The sequence below is a fragment of the Ambystoma mexicanum genome, chromosome 4q, assembly GCF_040938575.1.
Source record: "Ambystoma mexicanum isolate Mex_15411 chromosome 4q, UKY_AmexF1_1, whole genome shotgun sequence".
Taxonomy (NCBI): Eukaryota; Metazoa; Chordata; class Amphibia; order Caudata; family Ambystomatidae; genus Ambystoma; species Ambystoma mexicanum.
The window spans coordinates 80718404-80737843 of record NC_090928.1 but is presented as its reverse complement, the minus strand read 5'-3'; the positions used below and the strand labels follow the sequence as shown (position 1 = coordinate 80737843).

Genomic DNA, 19440 nt, shown 5'->3' with positions numbered 1-19440 from the left:
ACCACAACATTGCAGCTACATTCCGGTATATGGCAGCACAATCACAGATCTCAGGGACAAAATCACATTTTGGAGCAAATGACCCTTCTCAGGGGGAACATAGCAGTTTGTAAGATGGTCATCCTATCACAACTATATTTATTCATGAAAATACACATATTCAGGCCCCCCTTTTTCAAACAGCTGGCTAGCATGGGTTCATATGGGGTGGGGCGGACGAGAAGGGAAAAATAACAATGGCAAGTCGTAAAATACAGTAATGGTCCTACTAGGCCTTGTGGCATTTGGCCGTGCAAGTGCAGTGAGGATAAGTGCTGGAGATAAAAGGTTGGGGGCGGGGGGATGCAGAGGAATGGGCAAGTGCTGGTGGAGGGCCCAGGAGAAGTGCTAAGGGGAGCCAGGGAGGAGAACCTCAGGATAAGTGCAGGTGGCTCCCACGGGTGAGAATTCACAGCCGCCAAGCAGGGCCTGCAGGGCAGTGCAGTGGGGGGGTTCAGGGTGCTGGTTTCGACTGGGAAGAGAAGCCTGAAATCCTGCAAGATTCATTAGGATCAGGCTACCAGTCACAGCAGCAGTGGGGTGATTAGTAAGGAAGGTAAAGAGGTGGAGCAGAGAGCAGAGTTTTGAGCAGTTTCTGGAATTTAAGGAGGTCCGGCTCAAGTCTGACAGGGGCAGGGACCCCGTTCCAGAGGGAGGCGCAAGCCATGGAGAGAGCCCTGCCCCACCCCCCTCCACTCTTTGCTTAGAGAAGTATTTGACAGTCAGAGTTGGAGTGAGAGGAGCGTAGGGCTCTAGCAGGGGAGTATTTAGGGAGGGAAAGTTGCAGATATCGTGGTCCCAGGCCCCAGAAGGTCCTGTGGATGATGCAGAGGTTCTTGAATTTGATCCTTGCAGCCACTGCAAGCCAGTGGAGAGATATTGGGGCTGGAGAGATACAGTCCCTGGGCTTGAGGCTAAGAAAAATTCTTGCTGCCCTATTCTGGATTAGCTGGAGGGGGCGTAGGGAGGAAAGAGGTGGGATTGAGAGAGGCTGTTGCAGTAGTCCAACATGGAGACATTGAGCTTCTGGTGGAAGGTGAGGAAAGGAAGAATGCCTCTGAGGAGTTGTAACTGGAAGTGAGACTTCTTAGTAAGGTCCATGATGTGAGGAATGAAAGAGAGAGAGAGGAATCCAAAATGACCCTGTGGTTTTTGGCCTCGCAAGATGGGTGGGGGTAGAGTGCCCAAAGAGGGTGACCAGAGAGTAGGAGGAAAAGAGGCCCCAGGTGTCCCAATCAGAAGGTGCTCCATCTTATTGCCATAAGAATCGTTAACTGCACACCATGCCTGAATGGCAAACGGGCAGTCTAGGATCAGAGAGGAGGAGAAAGAGGAGGTAGAGTGAAGATTGAATGGAAGTTATGTCATCGCCAGTCTGTCTTGCACGCTAGTTCCTAGGGACTTTTCATCCAGGAGGCCAGGACACGGCAATCTCTTTTCGATCCAGTTCCTGGGGGTGGACCAGTGCGGTAGGATCACCTGGTTGAGGGGCCCTCTGGGAGTGGGACACCGGATGGTGAGACGCAGTATCTCTATTCCCAGTAACACCTTTTTCGCCATCCTACACGATGGGATTTTAGAAACTTAACCCCCCCACCGACCTTTTCCTGCATGAAAACCTTCTCACGTACTGCCCGCTCTGGGACAAAACGGACTCGCACCCGAGCCATGCACATGACATTTCCCAATACTATGTTCAGGCGAGGTCAGGCCATTATCAACACGCACTCACACCTGACTTCCATTACACTTCCCCACATGGATAAAAGGCGGATCATGAGAGTACACTCTAAGCGAGGCAAAACACACAATGGTACAGTAGTTTCGAGTTGGCAGTTGAACGAGGGGAGAAACACGGCCAGGCACGAAAGGTTCATGAGAGGGGCAACACCCTTGACCTCGTTGACAGGAAGCAGTTACTCTAAAGAAACCTTCAAAGCAGAAAACGTAAGATCAAGAAACAAGGCTAAAGAATCCTGCGTGTCACCACCTCCCGCTTAAATTTAAGAAGTGTGAATGGGATACAAGACTGCAGTTACATGTGAAAACATGGTCCATGGTGTGTACTGGGCTCTCCAAGGTGTAACGCAATGCCCGTTTAAAATTAATTCAGTTCAACATTATACATCGGTTGTACATGACGCTTCAAGAAACTGCATATGATAGACACAAAAACCCCACACACTTGCCAGAGGAGTAAAGGCGAGTCTGCAGACTTTTGGCATATGTTGTGGGCATGCCCACATATTGAATCCTACTAGCAGGCTGTGATCCTGAAGAGTGTCTGTCTGTCTCTGTCTTCTCGTGTGTTTCTTCTTGCAGAGGGGGGAAAAGGAAAATAGAAATGCTTTTGCTGGTCCTAACTGTATGGCTATTACGTGGAAGAGCTCCAGATACTTAGGTCCTCGGATACAACATTGGGTCCAAGTTATGATAAAGTGGGCAGTGGCAGAAAAGGCTCCAATGAAGGAACGGAGAAGAGAGGAGCACTCGGTCGCCCTGGAGTTGCAGTGGTGCACCTCCTCCATTACCTCTACAAATCACCAGATGATCTTCCACTATGAAGGTAGGATGTGGGGCACACCGAGACATGACGCAAAAAGGCCCACTGGAGCACCTCAGTTTACACAAGAAGAGCGAAATTCTTGATTCACAAGCTGCCAATCCCATGAACAATTGTGAAACCTCTGTTCTGAGTTGGAAAGGGTAAGGGGGAGGGGTGGGAGACACAGTAGGGAGGGGAGGGACTGGGGAGATAGGGTATGCGGGAAGGTAAAATAATGTTTAATTCGAGACAAGTGGGGGGGGGGAATGGGAGAGTAAGGGAAACACGTTTTACTGTTGGCACGTTTGACCTCCAAATTATTAAACACATTTCAAACATATCTATGTGCATGTGATTGTTTAAAAAGTTTAGATATTTTTTCACTTTCACGTTTTTTCGACATTTCCATTGTCTCACTTTTTTTTAGCTAAGCCACTCATTTGAAGCAAGCTTTGTTTGGTCTTCTATCTAATTCTACACCTGAGGTTGTCGTGTACTTTTCCAATATTAGGGTTGCATTGTTTTCAACTTTGTGCCTTTTTTTCCCCCCCAACATTGGTCATAAATTGTGATTTTCTTTTTAATTGAGGTCATTGAGTATCCCGTCAAAGTTGGATTGTGGACTAAAATTGCAGTTTTAGTTCATTCTTTTCATGTTGGCTTCCCGATAGTTAATCAGTTTGATAGTTAATCAGTTTGACCTCAGTTTGACCTTATTGATTGTAAGATGCGACAATGTGCCATCCTTTATGCCACATTTCCTGCACATATTCTTGTCTATCAATGATGGCCTACTCATTTTCGACAAGAAATAGCCAATCTGTATTATTGCTAAATCAATCTCAACCACATTTTTGCATATGTTTTTGGGATATTGGCTAGGATTCAGCTCCATTTTTGTGTTGATGACAAATCGCAGCCTAGTCTAAATCTTTCAAAAACATTTGAAGGAGGGAATGTTTTACATGTTCCCTCTACCTGTAAGCGTTAGAGAGCTGAAAGGGAGGCACATTGGTGAAGCATGGGGTGGGCTGTAGAGGAAGGTTGTTGATCACAAAATAACCTACAATAGATAAAAAAGCAGATTGGACAGGAAGCAGTGAGCCTCTTAAATGGGGTGAGTTTGAGGGACATTCCAACCAGATTGTGGAGGGTAGTAAATGGAACGGTCTCTGGGGACAATACATAAGTGAACATACATAGATTAAGGACAATCAACCATGAACGTCTTTAAGTGCAGGTAGGCAGTAAGGCGAGCTGTGCTCGGTATGTGACCATTATGGGTGAACGGCTAGAGTGGAGGCAGAGAAAGTGAGGGACTGATTCAGGTTGGAGGCAAGAGAAGAATGTTAGCTAGCAAGTAGATGAAAGGTAGGTTAAGAGGTTAACTTGGAGGCGAGGAGGTAGGCTTTTATTTTGGTTTTGAAAAAATCTGTTTGGACTGTTTCTCGGATGTCCAGCGTAAGAGAATTCCCTGCAAGTGAAGCAAGAAGAGAGCGAGCGGATGGAAAGCAAGTGGAGTCAAAGGACAGGTTGAAGAGTTCAGTACATTGAGAGGTCACTAAACGGGTAATGGGCTTGACTAGCTGAGGAGAAAGAGGTTCTGATAGGGCATAAGAGGTGTAAGCCTCCATAAGTAGACATTTTACTTCATCAGTATTAGTGTGACTAAAGATGGAGATAAAGGCAGAGGATCATGTTAAAGTAGGCAGAGTGTAAAATGTAGGAGGATGGAGTGTGACGAAGGTCAGGGGAGTCTCTAATTTTGGATTTTATGTTGTGTAGTGTTCAGTTAGATCATTAGCGTGGAGTTGAACGCCACAGACCTAGGAGGAGTGAGTTTAGGGTGCCCTGGAGCCGGTGAGGATGATTGTAGTGAGAGTCAACAAGAGTTGGGTAGAATTCCCTTTTTCTCTCTTATCAAGAGTGGACTTGAGAGAGTTCAGGGCAGAGAGGTAGAGTTGCAGGTCCTCATGCGAGTGGGTACGCCTCCATTTGCGAAACAACTGATGCATGTTTGTGCAGAGAGAGTGCATGAATGTGGTGACCCATGGTTGATGATGCTGAGACTTGGGGGTGAAAGTAAGCAGTGGGAGTGAGAAGGAGTCGTAGAATAGGGATTGGAAGATGGAGAAGGCAGTGTTGATGCGAGAGGTATCGGGTGTGAAGGAGAAGAGTGAGAACTGTAGGTCTGAGAGAAAGGGGAATGGCTGAAGATATACATTTCCTTTTTCTAATGGGTGCAGCAAGTGGTGAGTAAAGGTCAAAGGGTGGAAAGGAGATGGTGGTGGAAACAATTGAGTGATAAGATATGTATGACGTGACAGTAGTTTTAGTGGCTTGGAGAGGGGTGGAGATGACTTAGAGATCCAAAGTGTTACCTCCTGTGTGGGTGGGTAGGTTATGGATAGAGTGGAGAGTGTGGTCACTAAGAAAAGACTGAAGTTCAGAAAGGCAGGCTAAACCTGCTCTCTCGATCTACATGGAATCAGTAACTTTGCAGGATCATATCTAAATCTGTTACTATTGGTAAGCAGAATTACATTGAGCTGTGAGTAATTGGAAGCTCAATTCTTGAGAGCTATATACAGGAGTTTGTGGTCGGAGTAGTTGCTGAATCGGAGCAGTGATTTGGTTTGAGGGCGGCGGTACAGAGTTCAGGGGAAGGACAGAATGATTTTTCTTTTTTTTTTTTCATAACCCTTTCAGACGCCAGTTCACCAGGGAAAGTGTGTACTTTGGAGGAATCGAATTGAATGGAAATTATTAATGAAGGGATAGAGCCGTCATCCTACATAATGGCAATAAACGCTAAAGTTAAATGTGATAATTTTCGTGTTTGGTCAATCATACCTAAACGTAAAAGTCTAGTGCTTGTCAATGAGGTTAGTCTCTGAACTGAAATGCTGCATGTTGAAGTTTTATATTATGGAAATTCCATAAACTATTTTTTTCAAAAGTAAATGTTCTCAATAATTTGTGGTGTGGATGTCTGTATGCCAGTAAGCAAAGATGGTTGCTCCCTGCAATGGTATGCATGTTAATATTTATTTTATTTTATTGAATGGCATAACGCATCTGCATAGATGTTTGTTAAAACTTGTGTGCAATTATTTTGAGATGATATGCCTATTTCCTGGCCATCCTGACTCTTAAACCCTTTTAGAATTTAGCCTTTGGTTGAAAAACAAAGAACTATTCACTTCTTTCAAACGGAACTGTAGCTACTTTTCAATGATTATTGTATAAGAATACATTATAGACCTTACAGTTAAGATTTGTTTTTTGTCCCTAAAGGATGCTGATCTAGCACGAATGGCTAAACCAATTGAAAGAGTGCTTTCATCAACATCAGAGGAAGAAGAACCAGTCGTCGTGAAATTTCTAAAAATGAATTGTAGATACATCACTGATGGGAAGGTATGTTTTTGCTCCATTCTATTGTCATTTGTATGCGTGCAATCTGCAGAGTTTTACAGTGGATCTCTGCCCATTTTATAGAACAAGGGCAAGTAAATGGCAAGGTGTGCTTAAGAAATCCCCTCTAACATTGCAGTTGAATGCTTGCATTTGCTAGCACAAGCACTGACCATGTAGAATTGTTGTTTAGGGCAATAGATGGAATGCAGGTTTTGTTTGTAGTACATTTGTCCTTGCAAGTACGTTTGGGATCTACTTTTCATTGACCTACATTTTTTTAATGATTGTGAGATACTTTAGTATTGTACTCCTCCAACATTTAAAAGAATGCTTCCACGTGATAGCCCGCACCTGGAAAACGACGGAAGGCCCGCTCATGCCTTTCTGGTGGATGAAAGTCTGAGACATCCTGATCGTCGAGAAGGTGACGGCTGCCGGGGCAGGCACTTTACATCGCTTTCACAACATATGGGGTCCGGTATTAGATTTTGACTAAAGGTTCCCAGCCCTGACATTCAAGCCCCAACTGGCCAGGAGAACTATTCAGGATGGAGATCCCCAGCGGGGACGTGAAGACGGAACTTGAGACCAGAGGGTGAGGTGGGAGGAACGTCAAATGGTATTATTGTATGCTTCATGTCGCAAGTGATTAAGCTTTGTATTGTCATAACATGCCTGTTTAAAATAAACACGTTTAAAAAAAAAAAAGAATGCTTCCAACAAATAAAAGAATGCTAGAGAGAGGTGGGAATTGTACATGGCAACCAGCTTGTTCTGCTGGCAGTACTAGTAATCTGGGGGGAGTGTGGAGACCTAGTGAGGGGCACATTGTAAGAGGTTTCACAATGAGAAGACTGATGGAAATGCAGGGGTGGCCAAGGTTGGACACAGTGGGTGGTGGTGGAGGAGTATGAGAACTGTCCTTTGTATGGCGAAAGTGAAACGTAGGTTATATGCCCTCTCTTCATGAGTGTGTGGACAAGGTTGGGCAACACAATTTTGTATGCCGAGCTTCCTGCTTTGTAGCCTGCGGACTGCCCACGTATCTTAATTGTGCCAAACTGTAACACTCTATTGTTGGACTCAAATAAGGGTTGTCTCTAGCAGAAGTGCCTAACTGCGGTGTGGATTGGTAACGGGAGCAGTGGTGACCTTCATGCAAACCATGACTGTGGACCTCTCCTGAGCATCCTGCAATACAAGGTGGGTCATCACTGCACAGCTAGTGAGTTCTCCTTACATCCAGGCGTAACAAACTATGCATACATTCCTACCCCTGTACTAGGTCCTACCCATACCAGGGAAATCCACTGGTTTATGGGAAATATAGCACGATTTGTTTCATGACTACTTGATGGCAATAGGTGTGCATGGACACAGTGATTTCCAAGAAAAAGCCACTATGGTGGCGTTATTGGGCAATGAAGGTCTATGGACATTTCAGACATTGCCTTATCCAGCAAAAGAGTTTCAGGATGGTGAGGACATATTGATGGTGCCCTCAGAGTATGAGAAGGCCATACGTTATCTCAAATCATCATGCTTGTGTGTGGGACAAACGAGCCCACCGGGAATGGGACAGTCCTGTTGCTACATGATGTGCCTCCCAGAAGGTGGATGACAAGGAATCATACCAGCTCGCTTCCCAACAGAGACGTTGTATTCGCCCCTCAGAAGCCATGCTATGAGGTCATGGCCTAAAATAATTAAATTCCTAATAAGCCTTGCTAAGGGTTCCAACAGCCTAGGGACTAGAGAAACTAACATGCAACTCTTAAAACTCTGAATTCTGTGAACTATGGGTGTTTGAATCTGAGAGTATCCCAATCAAACCTGCAAGGGCAAACAAGGGAGGGTACACATACCCAATGTGTGCTAAAGTGTTTTCTGTGTAACAGGATTTCTGGAAGAGCAGAGGCCACAGTCACTCTCTATGCAGTAAATATTTCCAAGATGGCTCTTCAGGCCATCAGTACTCACCTGCCTTCATTACCCCTAATGAAGATTATCAGGTAAGTAACCAATAGGAGACCTACACCAGTTCTATAATAAAAGGTTCAAGGCATTCCACGGAATAAACAATCATATTTGAGAATACAAACAGATGGGAAAGAAACTTATGAGGAACCACATTAGGAGCCAAGCCAAGAGACTTATAAAATGAGTCTGGAAAGAGAATCCCATAGGAGGCAGACGTAAATAGACTTTATGCCATCTTAGAAGGCAAGATTCCTGGAGCCAAACGCAAGGGAAGGTCTGTCTGGAGAAGGAGAGAAACCACTTGGGAGAATGTCAGAGAGGCCATCATTGACGTGGTCCAAGTTGGAGTCCCTGGAAGCAAAATAGACTGGAAGAGACTGGTTCTGAAACCTGAGGAACCCAAGGGCAGGGAAAAGCCTACAAGTGACTGTTGAAAGGCAGAGGGGAAAGCCTGAGGAATAGGAGGGGCCCAAGGTGAAAGCAGAGAGGCTAGAGGTAGAGACCGTACTGTGAGCAACTGCTGCAAGAAACTTCCCAGGTTAATATTTGTGTTTTGTTGTGTTAGAATACATTTGGACTTTAAAGTCTAGGTTTGTGCACTTTTGCCTTGGCCCAAAACTTGGAACATGTGATTTTTAGTTTACGGTACACAGAAGGCTAAGACTCATTAGCACTAGGTGTTAGCATTTTCCATTGGCCATCTTTTTTGGGACTTTATAGGATAGTGTCACAACGTGAGATAAGTGTAACGCTCACCTGATTCCAGCAGAGGAGCCGGTCTTGACTGGGTGAATGCCGTATCTTCAAAGGTGATGTGTAACACACGGTTGGCTCTTTGGGCTGGACCTCTGTGCACTGTATGTCTGACTCGAAGAGTAAGATGTCTGCAGATAGAAAATATGGGATTAATGAACTGGGGTTATTGGGTGCCTCTCTCCTCTTCCCTTTCTCTTCTCCTGTAGAACCCCAAAGGTTAACACCCTCACCTTAGGTAAGTGAACGCCGAGCTCTCCATCTGTCTCGGGGCAGGGTGCCGTAACCAGTTTCTTCACTGGATAAGGGTGCAGGCCTCTTGACCTCAGAGGACTGCTGTCCGTCGTTAACTGCACGAACGGTAAGTTCTGGGCACTTCAAATGTCTTAAAAGTCTTTTGTAATGATATCTCTTGTTTTGCAGGTTTCCGGTGAAGGCGGATGGCGGGCTGATGAGAGTTGAGGATCGAACCCGCGTGAGGAATAGAAGCGCCTGGAAGCACGTAAGTAAGCGCTTGTAGCCTGCTTCACGATGCGCACTAACTGTCCCTTTTATCTTGCAGGTACAAGTTCGGAGCTTTAGAGAAGCTGAAGGGTGCTGGAATACCCACTGGATTCGGCGTGGGAAGGAGTAATGGCACGTGAGTAATAAAGTTGCCCAATGTCTTTAAACACACCTTCTTTTGTCTTTCAGATGCGGGATGCAGCGCCGAAGGCCTCCGGAGCGTGCGAAGAGCTGGTAAGCTTTTGTCTTTCAGATGCCGGAATGCAGTGCGAAGACCTCCGGAGCATGCGAAGAGTAGGTAAGCCTTTGTCTTTCAGATGCCGGAATGCAGCGCGAGGCGTTGGTGACAGCCGATGGACCAGGTAAGAGATGCGCTGCCACTGAAGACCGTAGTGCTAACCTGTTCTTTCTTTGTCTTTACAGGTGCTGCTGAAGACTGGATTCCAGGATGGTAAGTCTTTGTTCCCTTAGGCCCAGGATCAGAAGCAGAAGACACGATGAGCATTCTGCTGCAGAGAATGCAGAATAACGCAAAGCAAGATTCATCCATCGGGTGTGGTTTAAATAGCCTCCTGTAGTGCTTAGGTGTCTCCTTCCACAGCCACGCCTAGGTAAGAAAAGAGTTCCTGCTTTCCAGAAGAGTTCCAGTGTTCTGAACCTAGGGAGTGGCTCCTGCCCCACCCAACAGGAAAAGTAGTCCCAAACAGAAGAGGATCAGGGGTTCAACTGGCAGGTAAGTAAGCAGCATGGCTTGCTGCAGGTAAGTCCACCCAAGCATTATGAGCCCGGCGCTTCCAGCGCTGGGACTGGGCATCTTTATGAGTCTGGTGCCACTGGCGCCAGGACAGGGTCCAAAAGGTCCCAATTGGGACTGGCTGGCACTCGGAACCGGGGTTATGGGTCTGCTTCCAAGGGAGTCGGGCAAGTCCTGATCTTTTGGAAGCAGAGATCATGACAATAAGGACTTGCAAGAATAGGCTAGGCTTTGAGTTGAAACAGAACCTCCAAAGGTGATTGAGATCTGTACGAAAACCTTACTTTGTGTCAATACATGCTCTGCACAGTTTACTTTCGGACACCCCCCCATTATCTGTAGTGCTTCCCCTGGAACCTTATGGTGTTTATCCAACCTTTATCCCTTTTTAAAGGTCACCAATAAAGCCATTCTGGTTACACCACCAGAAGTCAGTGTCAAAGTGTCCATGCTCGGTGGTAATGAGACTAACATTGTTTTTGAAAGGTTTAACTTGTGCTATTGTTGGCAGTTTGTAGGTGGTACCGTAGACATTACATGGCAGAACCTCTTAGAACTGATTGCCACACATGAATTAATCGGTTATCAGGATTTGAGTGACCAACTCCTGGTGCACCATTCCAACACGAGCTTACAGAAGTTGTTGTGGAAAGCAAAGAATCCCATGTTGCAGGAGTCCCTTGAAATTGCATGCAGTCTGACGTATTGCACAAGTTTGTGGAGGCACTACCAAAAATGTATGTTTGAAGCACCAGGAGAAGTCGAAGCAAAGGAATCTGGATCTGCAGCTACAGAAGATTAAGCAGTATCAACGTGTAAGAAAAGGGATATGACATTGTTTGTGCAGGGAAAGGCACCAGCAGTTCATCACAGTATACAGGCAATGGCAAATAAATAAGCAGCGAGTAACTGCCGTCAGATGGGCGAAAGGTGCAGTTCTGGATCTGATAATGTACAGTGTTCAACTATGAAGGTGAAAGAATGAAATGTGGGTTGAAAGGCTTCTCAACATCTGTGTGGGAGAAGTGAATCATGAATGGGAAAATTGGGAAGTGGTTTTGGGCATGTGGGACAGGAACATGGGTGGACCCTGGTGCATGAGCGCTGAGGGGGTGGAGGGGCAAGGATGTGAGAAAGTTCTTGGTTACAGGCTCCCCTATATACTATGTTACCAAAGGAATTCATCACATTAGTTTATAATAATAAATAATAATAATAATATTAGTTTATGTGCAGATTAAGCACATTACATGATCAAGACGTTTGGCTTGGGAGTATTTGGACAAATCGGCATTAATGTAATAGGATTTATGTGGAGAACATTGGAATTCAAAGATTTCTCAGTGGAATGTAAAGTTTACATTGCGTAATAGTGCTCGGCAGTGGTAGGATGGCATTATTGAGGTGCATTACGAATGTATCTACACCATGGTAAACTAACGTTTGTATTAGGATCTTCAGCACCACAACAGATGGTGTTATGTGCTCATGGATAAGATGGGTTACTATGTATTTTTTGTTATCAAATCTTCCAAAAAGGACCTAAACCCAAAGTACCAAAGGCTCAGCTAATACCAGCGTATCTTTTGAGCCTATAGAAATCTCATGGGCTGGCCCCAGAAGTCACAGTAAGGAAGCACAACAGCCGTTTTACAAATGGTGTCAATGTGCACGATCTCTAACAGTTTTTGGTTAGATGGGCACCAGCTTTTGAATATTAATGAAATGTTGCTCACCAATGTTCCTGCAAAGATTTTTGACTTGTGATCCATCTGGAGTCATCCAAGCATTTCATTTCTTTTGCATTCCAGGAGGGTTGAATGCCATTTGATTTGGCTTTGAGGCAGCCGTTTTCGAGCACCTGACCCGGATCTGTTTTACGGAATGCCAGGGATATTCATTTTCCAGGATCACAGAAAGGAACATGTTAGGCTTCAAGGGATGTCAAGTGTACTCCACAAGAAAGGCCTTACTATTAAGTTTGATATATGCTCAATCAAGCCGAAAGAAATATCCTATTTGGGGCACACATCAGGGCCCATGGAATAACTCAGAAGAAAAGACTAGCTGACAACATCTTGAGTCTGTCGGCAACGGAAATCCATTTAGCAAGGTTGATGTTATAAATGTATGGCAGACTTTGGAGGCATGGTGGCCTAAATGAGGGATCTCCTGAGAGCAACTTAAAGTGGTGGAAGGACTAAAAGAAAGCGCTTGAAGATCTCCAAGCAGCTCTCAACAAAAAAGGACCTTCTCTGGGCCTTTCAAATACCAAATGCAAGACTTTAAAAAAGCTTTGAATTCTGGTGAACAAGGACGTGGGGCAGTGCTCACCCCAAATCAAAAGAGAACAGTGCATTTTCCTGAAGGCCATTGGAGTGCCCTGAACTCAATTAAACAACAACTGCTTTATGAGCAGTTTAACACTCTTGGATGGTCATTTGTGGACTGCCGTTCTACTTGTGCCTGGACCATGAACCACTTGTCCACATGTTTACTAAGAGCAGTTTGAGTTCAGCATCTTCTGCTACAAAATAATCGTAGATTACATTACCGGAAATAAGAATATGGTAGGTGATTGCTTGTCTGGATGGTTGTGGAGGGTGATTGTTTCACTCTAGAGGAAGATGAGATGGATGGCATGATGGATGAGATGTTGGTTACTTTGGGTAAAGCAGCCATAATCAGCAAAGTTGATAGCATGGAATCGAAGCATCAACAAGCGCAATTGATTAGGGAGTGGTGAAAGGAAGGATGAAAGTCAATGGCAGTAGAGTTAATGTCAATGGTATTTGTACCATGCCCCGTCGCCAACGGTATTGGTCCCCAGGCACTTGAGTGAACAGACTTCAGCTAAGTATTTCATGATTTAGCAAACACCATCTCCGTAACTGTATGTGAAACTGGCTTCCTCCACCAGCAGTACTCCAGAAAAAGATTATTGAATTAGCCCACAAAGGAAGTTTGATTAGGAGAAGACTGAGGAAAACTTATTGGTGGCCGAAGGGAGACACTGAGGTGAATTAGTGTGTGAAGAATTCGATATGGTGTGCTAACAGAGGTAAGTCAAAGGCTATAAGCCCTCCCCTTAAGAGTGGTAGAATTTCTGAGAAAGTTTGGCAAAAGATTGCAGTGTATATTATGGGCTTGAGACCCTGCGTTCCATGGCTATATACATAGTGGTGCATACATTCAAATGGATGGTGTGAGTCTATATAGTTGTAGAAGTGGAGGATTATTTATGTGTTTTATAGGCTCTACTACCAAAATGGAGTGCCAGAGTGTTCCATAATGGAGAATGTGGTCAGATGTTTCCTATTTGCAGCCGACTAAAATATTTTGGAGGCCTAGGGGTGACCACCACAGAATCACTTTGTATTACCCAGCCTCAAATGGGCTTGTTGAGATGGTTAATAGGTTTAATAAGGGTGCTATCCAGTGTCACAGATGAATTCAAGAATACACCAAACCTCAAAGACAGTTCAAGGCTTTTTATTTTCAGAATAGAAAAGGGGCTCAACAATGGCCATCCCTTTTGTCTCTCTTCTAGGGCGGCTGGTCCCACCCTATCCCAGGCGTCCAACTCCTAGATGGTCTCTAGTGATCGGTAACCCCTACTATCTAAAGTCCTGCTGACTCGTAGTGATGGCCTAAAGGCAAATGCGTTTCTATATTCATCATGGAATAATCTAGGTGGCCACTGACAGAAGTTTCCTGATAGTGTACAATGTATGGATGGGTGCCTTCCAAGTGCTGTGGCCCGGCTTTGTCCTTTCCTTTTATGCTTTTGTACTCCTCTCCCTGATGTCCTGTTCTACCTTTCTCTCCCTTCTACTCTCCTTCCTGCAACTCATCCCACCATCTGTCTTTCTCTCGGTCTCGCTTTCCACCCTACTATCCTACTACTCTGAATTCACACTACTATTCTCCCAACCAGTTCTACCCCCTCCCCATACCACCACTACTTCTGCAATGTGCTACAATACACTGAAATACACGTGCACCGTCTCCCAGTCACTCTCCTTTCACTCCCTCTGTCACCTCCTGTGTTATGCTCTTTTTATACCGGTACCCCTCCCACTCCCCCCCCCCCCCCTCTCCACTGTGCCTCTCCCTCACCTAGTACCACATGCTAGCCTCTGGTTTTTATTTTCCCAGGGAAGGATTTACAGGTGAGAATCTACAAAAGCTTTATTACGCCCCTCTTCCCTTTCTCGTATGCAGGTCCACTGGGTTCAGGCAGTGGCGTCACGCTACATTTAGAATCCTATTAAATGTTCAATTGGTGTAAGATTTTCTGGCAGGTTTGGGATGCCATTTGGAAAGAAAGAGGAATGCTCGGCAGCCCCCTCCCCTCACAGGTACGCAGTCTTTTTGTGTGAGCATGTAGAAATTGCTGATAAGTGGCATGCTCTGTGTACACGTTAATCCTGGAGTTATTCTCCTTCTTCTGGTCCAAATTGCATAGCCGCTTTTCTTTTCTTTGACTGATGAGCTGAATTGTTCTGCTTCCTGGCTGGACCGTGCTATCTCTTGGTCAGGTTGCTGGCCGGCACTTCCGCCACTAAGGATGGTGGTACTTTGGGACAAGAGATAAACTGTCCAGGAAAAATGGTACTCCTTTCAAATATACTGGCACAGGTAGAAGAGACTTGGGCCCTCCCAACTTTGCCTCTGTGAACGTGTTGATGGAGTCCTGTCTCTGACCTCATCGCCCCACTTGACAATTACCAGTAAGTTCGATTTGAGACTCTTCCTCAGTGAAGATGGTCACCTATAGACGAACTTCTGACACAACAGGGTTTTTTTGTTTTTTTTTTTGCAATATATTTTTATTTTATTTTTTAAGGTCAAACAAACACACTACAACTGTTTCAAAATATAGAAAGCATCATATTTCAACACATTTTCAAACTCCCCAACTTCCCCCTCCCCCTTTAAACTAGAGCCGGTTCTCACATATCGTTTACGGGAACATCATTGGGTGGCACACTACCTAGACAGCCATAAACCGGGTCCTCTGTTTCGTTGTCACCCTGGTGAGGGTTTGCCAACAAGGCCACCAATTGCCGCCAGGCCAGCAAGGTCCTTACTTCTTCTTCGCCCCCCCCTGGTGACCGCTTCAAACCAGACTACGGATTCAGCTTCCGCCCACCTCAAGAGGTCTGTCCACCATAACTCCACCCTAGGTCTGTGGGCCGCCTTCCAGCCCATGGCGATCCTACGTTTGGCCAAGACATAGGCCAGGTCCTTCATCTTGCTTATGTGTTTCAAATGCTGGGGTGTAGGGAATAGTCCAAGCAAGCATGACCAGGCCGATTCCGCATCCAGCACCATCCCCCCGCCAGCCAGATTCGTCTTGACCTCGTTCCAAAATCTATGCACCTCCGGGCAAGTCCAAAACATGTGTAGCAGTCCCGCGTTCACCTCCCCACACCTGGGGCATTGCTGTATAGCTGATCCCCAAACTTTGCAATCTTCCCGGGGGTTAAATAAGCCCTGTGGGTAACATACAATTGAAGCTTTTGGAATCTCGCGTTACGGGACACCTTTTTATGGTACCTCTGGGCCCGTTCCCACTGCCCATCCGTCATGGGTCCTCCCACCTCCTCCTCCCAATCTTGTCTCAATTGGAGCAACGCCTTCCCTGCCCTTGCTCGCAGGAGCTCATATATCCTCGATATTTCGTGCCCGCCCTCCGATACATCATACGTGGTTTCCAGGGAGGCATCTGGATCCTCCGCGAGCACTATCTCCGGCCATCTTTCTCTAGTCTTTTTCACCAGCCTAGTGTAGGTTATATATTGGCCACCATGTACTCCCGTCTCTCCTGCAGCCGCTGAAAGTCCACCGCCTCCCCTTCCTGCCATATGTCCCCGAGGGTGGCTAGGCCTACCTGTTCCCAGTATCTGCGGACCGATTCAAGTAGTTGAGAGTCGCTCCCACACAGAGCCGCCAAAGGGGCCTGCTGGGAGTATGGTTCCGAGTCCCCCCCAATCTTCCATGTCCTGTGCCAGATCTCTGTAACCGCCCCTTGCCCAGCAGTTTATCTCTGCCCAACCACACCACTTCCATCAGAAAGTATGGGGCTGTATCTTCGCGCAGGAGCCTGGCTTCCGCCGAATCTTCAGTCGAGAGCCACCTGGCCACATACTGCAGCTGCCCCGCCAGGTAATAGAGTTCGAAGTTAGGCAGGCCTATTCCCCCCCCCCCCCTGTCGCACGGGTTCTGGAGCTTCCACAGAGCCACCCTATTCCTAGAGCTGCCCCACACAAAACCCCTACACACGCTGTGAAGTTTCGCGAATAGGCTCCTGGGTATCAGAAACGGGACGTTTATAAAAAAGTGCAAGAGTCTAGGCAGGACCACCATCTTGAGCAAGGCCGCCCTCCACATCATGGTCAGGGGCAGTCTGGACCAAAATACCATACTGTTCTTTATCCCCTCTATCGCCTTTTCCGTGTTGTGCTTGTGTTCTGTCTCGATCTTGTGATAAATGTTTATTCCCAAATACCTAAATGTTACGGGCTGCCATGGTATTGGCAGAACAGGCAGCCTCTGCACCGGGACATTCCTATATCTGCCCAAAGGGAACAGGCTGGACTTTCCAGGGTCCACCGATATACCGGAGAGGATGGCGTACCGTTCTATCACCTCTAGGACGTACTGTAGGTTTTCTTCTGGGTAGCGTAAATAAAGGAGCATATCATCCGCATATAATGATATCAGATGCTCTCCACTGGCCGTGTTTATGCCCACCTCCACATATTGTTGACACAGGCATATTGCCAGCGGCTCCAATGCCATTATATATAGCATAGGTGACCAGGGACATCCCTGTATTGACCCTCGCCATCGGGGTGCTGTAAAACAACTGTACCCATCTGAGGTATCCGGGTCCCACTCCATACCCCTTCAGGACCGCTTTCAGCCAGGGCCATCATACGAGTCGAAGGCCTTGACCGCGTCTAACGACACTATAGCCAGCTCGCCCGTGTCCTCCTCCGTTTGGTCTATGAAATGGTGTAGCCTCCGGTGGTTATCGGTGATGTTCCTGCCCGGAACATATCCCATCTGATCTGGGTGTATCAGTTTCTTAATCACCCTCTTCAGTCTATTAGCCAGCACCGCCGTGAGTATTTTGCTGTCCTGGTTGAGCATGGACAACGGTCTGTAAGACCCGCGCTCCACGGCCGGCTTGCCTGGTTTCAGGAGTGGGATGATTACAGCCTCACGGAGGGACAACAGGAGTTCTCCCTTCTCATAGGCCTCGTTGAAAGTGGCAAGCAGTGGCTGGAGCAACTCTTGCTGGTATGTTTTGTAGAACTCGCTGGGCAGCCCATCCGAACCCGGCGCCTTGCAAGTTCCGAATCACTACCTCCAGCTCATCCGAGGTGACGGGTGCGTCCAACTCAGAACGTTCTAGATCATCTAAGGTGGACAGCTCAATGTCCCCCAATGTGTCTAGTATGTCTTGGCCCATATCCTCCCCCGTATCCTCATACAAGTGTCTGTAAAACTTAAGGAATTCCTCATTTACCTCTTTCTGGGTGTTGCATATGCTACCTACTTCGCCCTGAATCTCACTAATCACCGAGCGGGGGGTCTCACTCTTGTACAGCCAAGCCAGCAATCTGCCCGGCTTATCGCCCCCTGCGTGTATCCTCTCTGTATATTTCCTGTGGCTGAGTCTGCACAGTCTATCCCAGAGTGCACTGCAGGACAACTGTAGCTCCTCTACTTTGGTTCTGTTATGAGCGGTGCTCACGCAACGCGTGAGCTCCTCTAGCTCCCTTTCCGCCTCCCGGAGCTCCCTTTCGACCCCCCCCCCCCCCCCCGTAGCCCCTTAGCTTGGGAAATAGCTACCTCACGCACCACCACCTTAAACGCTTCCCACAGTGTGCCCACAGAGTTTACGCTTCCCGTGTTTGTATCAAAATATTCTTCAATGGCGTCCCTCAGGCCCTCCCGAAACCCCTCATCCTGCAGAGCCTCGGTCCTAAGTCTCCATGTAGGGATCTGCGGGCGTGGGGGCTGGTGTCTCCAGTCTATCACCAAGGGCGAGTGGTCCGACAGCACTCGGGCTTTGTATTCTGCTCCTTCTATTTCTCTCACTATCCCGGCTGTTACAAACATGTAGTCTAACCTTGTGTACAGATCATGTGGCGCTGTGCAGTGTGAGTACTGTCTATCCGTGGGATGCAGCCTTCTCCACGCATCCTCTAGGCCTAGGTCTTTCAGTAGGGTACTCAGCGCTTTAGCCGCCGGTGCTGTTTTTCCTGCCCTGTCCTTGGACCTATCCATACTGGGGTCTACGGTACAGTTAAAGTCCCCCCCCCCCCACACTACCGTACCCCCCGCCAGGGGGCCAAGTTTACCGTAGAGGGTCCTAAAGTAAGCCGCTGTATCGTTATTGGGGGCGTACAAATTTATGATATGTATTTCTCTGTTTTCCAAGAGACCCGTTACCACCACCATTCTACCCTCTGGGTCCACCGTAGAATCAAGCACTCGAAACGGCACGTGGGGCACCACCCAAGTGACAACCCCTCTGGCATACGCTGAGTACGCCGCCCCCACAACGGTGCCCTTCCATTTCCTCCCGACCACCTCCAGCCTTTCCCTAGTGAGGTGGGTCTCTTGCAGCAGGGCTATGTCTACGCGCATCCTCTTTAAATACATCATCACTTTGTTGCATTTAAGGTAGCTGTTGAGGCCCCCTACATTCCAGGTCACAATTCTGAGATTAGCCGATGCCATCTAGTCGGTCTATCTCAGTCCCATCCCTCCCCATAATGTTCCCCATGTAGGGTTGTTTCCTGGCTCCTTCCCTTCTGTTAACGAACCGTGCCCCCCCTCGCCCCTTCCCCAACCTCACACCAATGCACACAACTCCCCCCCCTCCCCACCAACAACCAACAATAGCCCAGCTCCATCCCTGGATCTCAGGCCTACCCACGTCCGGACCCGTCTCGTGACCAAGAACAAGGACCCCGCGGGGTGTCACCAATCTAACAGTGACCTAACTAAGTGTACTACTATCGGGTGCTGAGGTTGCTCCCCAGGAGCTCCCAGTCATCTATTTAGGAGAAGTGAATTCAACGGGACCCGCCGGCAGATGCCCTGACTTCCCCCACACAAGCACAAACTATATTCTAGTCCCAATGTCATGGCTATGGCCTCACGGGTGCCTCTGCAGCGTGCTACTTATCTCCATCCGCTTCTGTCTGGGCATCCGATTCCTGTGGTCGACCTTGCATATCCAGCCATTCCATCGCGTCACTCGGCGTCTCAAAGAAGAGGGATCTGTTCTTATGAATCACCTTTAACCTAGCGGGGTAAAGCAACATGTAGCGGTGGCCTGCCTCTCTGAGCCTCCTCTTCACTGTTCCAAAGTTCATTCGACTCCGTTGTACAAGCAGCGCGTAATCCGGATACGCTGTTA

At 47.2% G+C, this 19440-nt stretch overlaps 1 protein-coding gene across 4 annotated transcripts in view; it reads left to right on the top strand.

The window, feature by feature from the left end:
• The window catches only part of NCOA7 (nuclear receptor coactivator 7), a 1232944-nt gene that overhangs the window by 820984 nt on the left and 392520 nt on the right, over positions 1-19440 (top strand). For all 4 annotated transcript variants that reach the window (XM_069607511.1, XM_069607508.1, XM_069607509.1 and 1 more), the window contains one exon: positions 5882-6004. In XM_069607511.1, coding sequence (XP_069463612.1) covers positions 5882-6004 — 123 coding nt within the window. The remainder of the gene's footprint in view (positions 1-5881; positions 6005-19440) is intronic.